Source organism: Maniola hyperantus, chromosome 15 (genome assembly GCF_902806685.2).
Source record: "Maniola hyperantus chromosome 15, iAphHyp1.2, whole genome shotgun sequence".
NCBI classification, from domain to species: Eukaryota; Metazoa; Arthropoda; class Insecta; order Lepidoptera; family Nymphalidae; genus Maniola; species Maniola hyperantus.
In genome coordinates, this window is record NC_048550.1 from 7,718,622 (window position 1) to 7,728,831 (window position 10,210).

The 10,210-nt window shown below is 40.1% G+C and overlaps 1 protein-coding gene across 1 annotated transcript; it reads left to right on the top strand.

The window, feature by feature from the left end:
- The first annotated feature begins 1,235 nt into the window (after positions 1-1,235).
- LOC117989035 (sodium channel protein Nach-like) lies at positions 1,236-9,185 on the top strand. The gene is made up of 9 exons (XM_034976337.2): positions 1,236-1,342; positions 2,129-2,332; positions 3,383-3,658; positions 3,982-4,063; positions 4,537-4,622; positions 4,957-5,156; positions 6,316-6,481; positions 6,957-7,063; positions 7,807-9,185. The coding sequence occupies exons 1-9, from the start codon at positions 1,236-1,238 to the stop codon at positions 7,953-7,955; spliced, it is 1,377 nt and encodes a 458-aa protein (XP_034832228.2). The 3' UTR covers positions 7,956-9,185.
- The last annotated feature ends 1,025 nt before the right edge of the window (positions 9,186-10,210 follow it).

Here is a 10,210-nt window from a genome sequence, read left to right on the forward strand (position 1 = left end):
TAATTTGTACCTACCTTCATGCTTGATGTAACCCTGTTAACGGTTAGGTAATGCAACTGACCCTTAGTGGTACCACAGACTGACAGTGGACTACCTACCAGAAGTTCAACGAAGCCGTCTAGACAGAGCAATCGTGCTGTAATCGGTAACGAGCGTCCCGGGATCTCCGTAGTAATGCTGGAATATAATACCACAAGATCAAATGCGTCGGACTACTGTGTCTCCCTATACTGTGGTGGTAAATAGGAATTGTATCATAAAAATTATTTGTATAAAAATGTTTTGTAAATATTAGTTAGATACAAGTTATACATACCTTGATATAGTGCTATAATTATGGATTGTTTTATTTTATTTCATTGTGATCTCTACCACCATTAGTGATATTTCATATCACCGGATCGGACTGGATTTGTAGATAGATATGTAGCGGGCTATGTTTATGACCGTGTCATGTGTCCGAGGGTCTTTTTACCCGACTACGGCAAAGCCAAAAGTTATGATTTTAGCAGTCTATGTATTGTATGTTATGTATGTAGGTTGTATTTATGTGTGTTCCACCATGGCGCCTAAACTACTTAGCCGATTTTGGTGAATGACGTAAGTATTATAGTCCGGGTGACGTAGGCTACATTTTGAATGAACAAAATCAAAATGTTGCACCCAAAAAAGTGGGGATCTCAAAAAAAAAATTGCTATAGGGTAGAGTAAATTTTGATTTCATAAATATCTACAGCATTAAAATATACTAAGCGACAGGAAAACAATTTTACTATAATATTTCAGCGTTTATTAAGACGATCGTAATGGGGTTTTAGTTTTCAACTTTACCTTGTTCGGTAAATAACTTATCGACAGACAATTCAGATAATTATTATTTATTATTTATTTCGTCCGTTAGTTGCATACCTTGGAAGCAAGGTCAATAGCAGGCAGCAGGACACATATTTTACACGAAAGTACCTAACTACGAAGCTAATTACATAATTGCTTTTAAATTTTTTAAACGATAATGATAACAGAAAACATTAAATGCTAATTACTCACGATTGTACCTACTATTGCCTAATGGTACAATTATCTCATTAAATATGAAAAGTGCTTGCACAATACCTCCAATTATGTTGCACGTCAATGCATTTATTTGTAGGTAGGTACATATTATTACTAATTCCTTTGGTTTTAGCTCGTGTTGTCTAATGGTTATTAATGTTGAAAAGAGCTGAACGATAAAAATGCCTTCTAAATTTTCATGTATAGGTCACGTAAAAGATTATTGCGCCACGTGTACCTTTGCCGGGGTACGTTTCATTGCTGACGACACCAAACACTGGATCGAAAGGTAGGATCATCATCATCATTATCAACCAGCTGGACATAGGTCTCTTGTGGTCCACACGCTATGGGCTTGCGCCGCCTGGAGTCTGAACCCAGCGACTCCCTGCGATTCGTTTGATGTCTTGACAAAGGGCTAAACAATGGCGACCGCAGCTTTGGAAGGCCTCCACTAGGTAGGCAGAATGGTACGATACTTTGAATTAAAAAAAAAAAACGACAAGAGCAAATTGAACTCGCGTAGAGAGGGTTCCGTACGATGAATATGTACGTTTGTGTACGCCACATTGACAGATTTACCATGTTATTTTAAGATCATAGACTTCTTGGAGGTTTTGCTGTAAACTTTAAGTAAACAACTATTGTGTATTTTTTCAAAATTTATTTTAGTTCAAGTAGTTTCGGAGATAAGGGGGGATGGTCAATCTTCATTTATTTTCTTAAATAACTTTAGAACAAAGTATTCCAAAATTAATTTAAAAAATTATTTGAGACCCTTCCAACAAGCCCTTTCATTTGATACCTATGGCTATGTCACAACTCAATAGTAATTAGGTACCTACCTACCTACGGTTTGCAAAACTTTTTTATAATTTTTGTAAATTGCCCTCAAAAGTGGCTCCCATATTCAATATTCTTTTATTTCCGTTACCACTTTATACTTCTAGTCATTTTTTATCCAACCAACCTTTGTAATGTTTGTTCTATATTTTAATCATTTTTAAGTAGGTAATATCAATATCAATAATAATCAATAATCAATAAATAGGTATCTATCTTTATATTCGAGCAGATTATTATGGGCAGTTCTTGTAATTCTCTCGTGGTTTGGCTCGGCTCTCCTTATAAGCTCAGCCTGGGAGGCATTCGTCAAGAGTCCCATCAGCTTTGGCGTGGAAACAACTTACCTGGACTGGGAGACCAGAGTTCCAGCCGTTGCCGTTTGCAATGTGGTAGCCAAAACCAATAAATACCAAATTTATAATATTGGAAACAAGTAAGTACCTACCTAATAAAGTAAAATTTAATATTAAGTATTTAATATGTAGGTATAGTACGCGACAGATCGAGATGGCATTCAAGGAGGGAACGCCCCGCACAACCGCACAGCCTCCGCGCTAACCCGGTGCGGGCGAGCGCGGGTGACGCGCGGGTGTGTGGGGCGTCCCCCCCGTCTCATATCCCAATTGCGATCCTGACCTGTCGCGTACTGTAGGTAGATATTTTATTTTATGCTTGGATTTCTATACATGATCAAATCAGAAATGAAGAGATCAGTAGGATAAGCAGAGTAACCGACATTGCTCAGCGGGTTACGAAACTACTAAAGTGGTACTGGGCAGTAATTCGAAAAAACCGGCCAAGTGCGAGTCAGACTCGCACACTGAGGGTTCCGTACTATAATCGAATTTTATCGACATTTTGCACGATAAATCAAAAACTATTATGCCTAAAATTAAATAAAGATCTGTTTTAGAATGTATAAGTAAAGCCCTTTCATATGATACCTACCCCATTTGATATAGCAATCTTACTTTGAAAGTTGAAAATAGCAATATTTGTTCATGAACACATTTTAATTTTTTTCTTGTGATGTATAACCACAAATTCACGGTTTTCAGAATTTTGTCAAATTTCATGATTCTAGGTCAACGGGAAGTACCCTGTAGGTTTCTTGACAGACCGACAGACAGACAACAAAGTGATCCTATAAGGGTTCCGTTTTTCCTTTTGAGGTACGGAACCCTAAAAACGATAGACGTTGGGGGCCCAAGGTGCTAGAATGGCGACCTCACTGACTAACTATTAGCTGCCAGCTATTAGATCCCCAGTTGACTCGATAACCCTTTATGAATGAGCCCCCGGACCCGCGCCCCCAAAGTCTCCACGCCAAAAAGCACAAAACGAAGCTCCCACTAAGGAATTCATATTTGCCCCTCTTGGCCCGTTCGGCGCAGGTAACCGCTGTCTATAGAAGAGGTCGCCTGAATAAAATTAATAGTAGCAGCTAAATAATGCACATTCATCTTGTATCCATTTGTTCCAGAATCTTTAATAGCTTCAAGTTTGATGACGAAATTAAAGAAATCATCTATTTTCGCGGCCGAGCTTTTAATCTTGTCAAAAATTGTCTCCCAGAAAATCGCGATCCGCAGTGCCCTCTCTCAAACTACAGCTACTATGCCTCTTTCATACTCAGCCCTTGTTCTGAGGTTTTAGCAAACTGTTCTTACAACAACAAAAAATTTGATTGTTGTGAATATTTTCAACCAATAGAAACTGATATCGGAGTGTGCTACATCATCAATTCTATACAAACTAAGTAAGTCGTGGTAGCCCTATTCAGAACTAGCTGATGCCCGCGACTTTGTTAGCATTGTTATAGGTTCCGGCGGAAATTCTTTGATTTACCGGGAAGAAAAGTAGCCTATATAGCCTGATAATCTTCAGATCTTTAACTATACCTACTATATCCATGCAAAAAATGACGTCGATCCGTTGTTCCGGCGCGATATTATAGGTACAAGTACAAGCTAATAGGTACACTTTTGCATTTATATTACGAGTAAGTATTTAGATACGATGCTTTTACTATTTATATTTCTTTGAAAGTTTAAAGAACATCATTCTTTGTTCTTCTTCTAGAAATCCAAAAACATATCCGATGGTAAACAATGTCATACACAAACGTGGAGTTCTACGATTCAAATTATTGCGTGCGTCAATGGTAAAGTATGTTTTTGTGCGTTTTTAGTAGGTAATTAAATGTCACATTAACGGTGAAGAAAAGCATCGTGAGGAAACCTGCATGCCTGAGGGTTCTCCATAATCAAAGGTGTGTGAAGTCTGCCATTCCGCACTTGGCCAGCGGGACTATGCTATGGGACTGGTTTTAGGCATCAGTCCGAAAGGGTATGGGTTCGCATCCCACCGCTGTCACATGTAGTAAAACGACCAGCTGCTCGATAATGACTGCTTTATTACTTGAATTTCTAAACTACCTACATGCAATAGAATATCGTATACTAAGTAGGTAACTAACTGCGTATACAACAGGACAAACCCTTCTTATTATGAGAGTAGATCCTTGCTCAGTAGTGAGCCGGTGATGGATTGATGATGATGATTATTCATTTATCTCTGTATAAACTAATAGTCACGTCGATACCTATTCGTAACTTACATTGGGGTATATTTAAGATATACACATTGGGAGAAGACGAGATTCCAAACATCGCGACTTTGCTATCGTCAACCCTACAAGTATTGTTGGGGAAACTATACCGGTAAGTGTTAACTAAGTATTCTATATTATGTTACAGACTCGTTTTGGACTCTATATCGATAAAAAATCATGCTTGCTCCTATTAAAATTTTAAAAATTATTACTGGACTATCCAGTTTACGTACAGCTATTTTATTATAAGTTACAATTACAAGAATAGGTGTCTACTAGGTAAACGCGTCCCAGCTAAGGCCACATCATCACTTTCCATCAGGTGTGATTATGGACAAGCGTTTGCCTAGATAATGAATTTCAAAAATTAGCTATATAGTATACTTAGATTTATTATTTTATTATCAAAAATACCTGGCTAAAGAAAATGTGCTCACTTTCAGTCGAGAAGTAATAGTGAAAAACATTGAGAACCACCCTCTAGTAGAACAGACGACTCTGGAGCAGCGTGTCTGCCGGTTCCACCATGAGAACGAAGATGGCCTTTACCCCCAATACTCCTACAGCGCCTGCATTATTCGCTGCCGAAAACTGGCCCAGCTGAAAACCTGCCAATGCAATGACCACTTTATGGTCGGAGCTAGTAATAATTTAAATTTACCTACTTTTTACCCACTAAGCCAAACACTTCGACGTCTTTCCACCCAGAACTTATATAATAGTAAAAGGTAATAGAGAAAGGAATAAGCTATTATATGGAACAGAGTCCTCAGAGAACACATCCCATGGCGAAATGCAGCCTAGAACCTATACACGGCATTGTGCTGTCGTCCAATACAATAAGTTTTGGCATCTCATTTGTGTGGAAAAATTACTGAATACCATTTCAACGAACATTGGCCTAAAAATTAATCAATCCATTTTTTAGTTAGAACTTGACTGCAATCTCACCTGATGGTAAGTGACGATGCAGTCTAAGGTGGGAGCGGGCTAACCTGGAAGGAGTATGGCAGTTTTTATTAAACCCATACACCTTTGGTTTCTACACGGCATCGTACCGGAACTCTAAATCGCTTGGCGGCACGGCTTTGCCGGTAGGGTGGTAACTAGCCACGGCCGAGGCCTCCCATCAGACCAGACCAGAAATTTAGAAATTATAAAATTCCAAATCCCTGCCAGGAATCGAACCCGTGACCTCCCACTAACAAGACCACAGCGCTTACCACTGCGCCAGGGAGATCGTCAAATTTCTCTTAGAATTGCCTAAAATCCTGCAAAACCCTATTTCTTTATTTTTAATCGAATATCCAAATACCAGTTTTCACAGTTAAACCTAATAAGCTTGAGAAGTTATGGAGTTTCATACTAACTTTCGTCCCCCATTTAACCTGCAGGGTGAATTTCCGAAAATCGTGAAACACGTAGTTACCTGTAGGTAATTCCTTCATTTTCAATCGAAACCTAAATACCAATTTTTATGGATACGTATAGCTTTAAAACTGACAAATTTTCATTTCAAATTACAAGCCCCTATTTTACCCCCTTAGGGGTTGAACTTTCCAAAAATTTTTTTATAGCGGATGCTTACGACGACGATACGATAGTGAGCTACTATACCAATTTCAGCATTTTAGCTAATTATTATGACGTCATAATACAAATTTCAGCCCGTTCCTTTCAGCAGTGGTTTGAGTTGTGCGTTAATAGATCAGTCAATCGGTCAACTTTTTCTTTTAAATAATATATAGATTGCGGAATTCAAGCATAGGTAACAATTAATATACTCGTACCCACCTTTTCAGCTGAAGAGGAACATTGCAACATAACAGGCATGGCGTGTCTTCACGACAACTTCGCCTATCTCACCGCCCTCAAGCCTCCGTGGGCACAACGGCCAGGCCTTGTGTGCGACTGTCTGCCGTCTTGTAACGAAACTGAGATTAATGTTATCGAAGATATGGCCTTGCCGTACGTATGAGTGTTTTATTTTAGCTTCGAGTCAGTAAGTAAATCCAAAAAGACACTACCTGTAAGTATTGTCTGGTGGGACGCTTCGGCCGTAGTTAGTTACCGCCCTACCGGCAAATCCGTGCCCGCCAAGCGATTTAGCGTTCCGTCGTGTTGAAACTTGAAACCAAAGGGGTGTGGGTTTAATAAAAAACTGCCATACCAATTCCAGGTTAGCCCGGTTCCATCTTAGATTGCATCATCACTTACCACCAGGTGAGATTGCAGTCAAGGGCTAACTTGTATCTGAATTAATTACCTAGGCAATGTGTCGCAGCACTCGTAAGAGACGTTTTCTTTCAAAGAGGAAATCAATATAATGGCGTAGTAATATCAAAAGTAAGTAGGTATGTCAAACATGCATACGGTAGGGTTCCGTAGTCTATAAAGTAATTTAGTATTGAATTAACCCTTGGTTTTCGTACCTATATTTTAGACTACATACAGAAAATTCAAAGGAAGCACACGTTGAAATTATACTTGCATACTTACCGACTGAAAGATTCAAGAGAAACGTAGTCAGAAGTCGTCTTGATTTGGTTGGTAAGTACCTAGTTTGGAATTATTATAAAAACAAGACTTACATCAAATAACAAAAATTATAATACTAGATAATGCCCACGAGTTCGTCCACGTAGATTCTTAATACTGTGGGAATTCTTTCAAGGATGCAAGCTATCTCTTTACTAAATTTCATAAAATCGGTCAACGGATCGGTTTTCAATAAATCCTGTGGGAACGGATTTTCCGGCACAAAAAGTACCTATAGCCTATTTTCGTCCCTGGGATATAAAAGCTAACTCCACTGTACCAAACGTCAAAATCGGTTAAACGGAGGAGTCGTGAAAAGCTAGCAGACAGAGACACTCGCATCTATAATATCAATAAGTAGGTATTTTGTTAGTAGGTAAGTATATTAGTCGACGTAAGTCCGACTAGTTTCGAACCTATCTGGGGTCCTTTTTCACAGGGACTCACGATATTAAATCAATCAGTACGCGACAGGTCGAGATGGCAATCGGGGAGAGAACGCCCCACATACACGCACAGTCCGCGCGCTAACCCGGTGTGGGCGAGCGCGGGTGACCTGTGGGTTCCCCCCGCCTCATACGCCGATTGCCATCTCAACCTGTCGCGGACTATACTTAGGTACTACATACCTATACTTATTATTTTTTATTAATGGATATAATCTTTTGCCGAAAGAATTTCGATCAAAGTTGCCGATGAAACAAAAGGCTCTCATATTTCCTACCTTAATAAGTTTTATTTTTACTGTATTTCAGTATCACTGGGTGGTACGGCTGGTTTGTTTGTCGGAGCCAGTTTGCTCAGCTTTGTTGAATTAATTTTCTTTTTCACCGTCCGCCTTATCAACAACGTCTGGATCGAAAAGCGTAAACAGAACAACAATGTGCACCGAAATAGATACTGAAACGTAAACAGATAAACCAAAAGCAAAGTCATGGTTTTTTTCTTTTTAGGGTTCCGTAGAAGAGGTACACGACACCGTAAAAAGAATATAAAATTAATTGGTAGATCTCTGTTCCCGAGACGCGGCGCGTTGCGCGGCACCTGGTGCGTCGCGTCGCGCTGTTTACTCAAATATATTATGGCCAAGTATGAGAGCGATTATGCAGAAGCGTTTGCTTGTTATATGGCATACTTAGTAAGTGCGACTGTATGCGGGTTATGAGTACAACGCGCGACGCAACGCATCACGCGACGCGCAATGCGCGACGTCTCCAGACTCAAAAAGAGCCCGGATATTACGTCGCCGATCTTCCGCGGCGGAACGCTGACCTACATTTTATTTCATACTAGCTGATGCCCGCGACTTCGTCCGCGTAGATTTGGATTTTTAAACATCTCATGGGAACTCTTGGATTTTCCGGGATAAAAGTAGCCTATGTCACTCTTCAGGTCTTTAACTGTATCAAAACAAAAAATCACCTTGATCACCCTCGCGCCTTTCTACCCGCATTCTCCACTCCTGGCAAGTACCTAACATATGAAAAACCCCAATGCAAATAGGAATGTTAGGAGGATTTGGAAGCAAGCAGCATCGCGTCGTCGGATTAGTCATTCCTAAATCACCACGATTTAGGAATGGAATTCCTTACAGCATCAGGGTTGAGAAGTTGGGTCCTCGAGTTCAACGATAAAGTCTTTACTTGGTAGGTACCTCCAATATCAATTTATAGCCGACAGTTTCTAAATTCCATCAGTTTCGGTGGTTAAGTCCCGTACAGCAACAGGAGTTGGAATCCAAATTTTCTATGGGATTATGTCGCAATATATACCTACCTACTGTTGACTAACTGACTGTACTTACCAGTTTTCTCACGCCTCTGATCGTGCACTACTAGGTATGTAGGTAGACTTAGATACTTATGTATAATCTGAATTAAACTTTAGTTCAGAATCCAGTAAACTCTGGAAGTGTCCCAGTTTGCCACAGGAAGTCAACAGTTGCCCCTTGAATCAATGTCCTACATCTCAACAGTCGCTAATGCGTAGATCCCGTCTTCAAGGGACTCATTGATGGGCACATTATCCAATTCCATAGACGGCATATTTCTTTACATCAGTTCATCTAGGCATCTCTACAGTCAATCGAACCAATAATTTAGTTTCATTGCAAGCATTAAATAAAACATTGCTTCATAGTATAACGGCCTTTTATTTAAAATGTGTTTCCACGTCTGAATACAAATTACAATTTAATTATAAACAAGGATCTGTTTACTATAACATGATAAGTACATCCGAACTAGTAATTACCTAACTCCCACTTCAGCATCATCCTCATGATGCGGGTCATGAAAATGACCATCGCCAGCTCACTACTGAAGCAAGGAGCTCCACTCAACTCAATAAAAAGGGTTTGGCCATAGTCTACCACGCTAGCCCAAGTACCGACTGGCAGACTTCTCACCATAGCATACAATTTTCTTCACATACCTTTTATTCATTAAATATCCTCCTCTATAACCTCACATACATTATGGAGAACTCTCAGATATGCAGTTTCTCACGAAGTTTTCCTTTACCGTTAAAACAAGTGATATTAACGCACGTAGGTAACTCTGAAAAGTTAGAGGTGAGGTGCGTGCCCGGGATCGAACCCGGGACTAGGCCGACGTCTTAACCACTACCCGTTTATTTAAATGCAACTTTGTTATAAACCTTATCTTTAGTTATACCTACCTAGTACTATATTATATATTCTGTGCCTACAGTAGGTACGCGACAGGTCGAGATGTCATGAGGCGGGGAACGACCCGCACGTCACTCCCGCTATTCAACACCGGCTTACTGGGGGGGGGGGGGGGGGGTTGTGTGGATGTACGGGGCGTCCTCACCCCGATTGCCATCTCAACCTGTTGCATATTAGAGTTCTACATAATATAGTTTACCTACAAAACGAAAAATTACCTAATAAATACATTTGTACCGGCCAAAACATACAGGAAGTGCGACAGCAGCAGCATAGCAAAACGTCACACTGACTTACTGAACGCGTATAGTCATATAATCATCATCATCATGATCAACCCATCGCCGCCTCACTACAGAGCTCGGGTCTCCTCTCAGAGTGAGAAGGGTTTTGGCCATAGTCTACCACGCTGGCCTGGTGCGAATTGGCTAACTTCACACAGCTTTGAGTAATGAGTACAAGAGTCATAT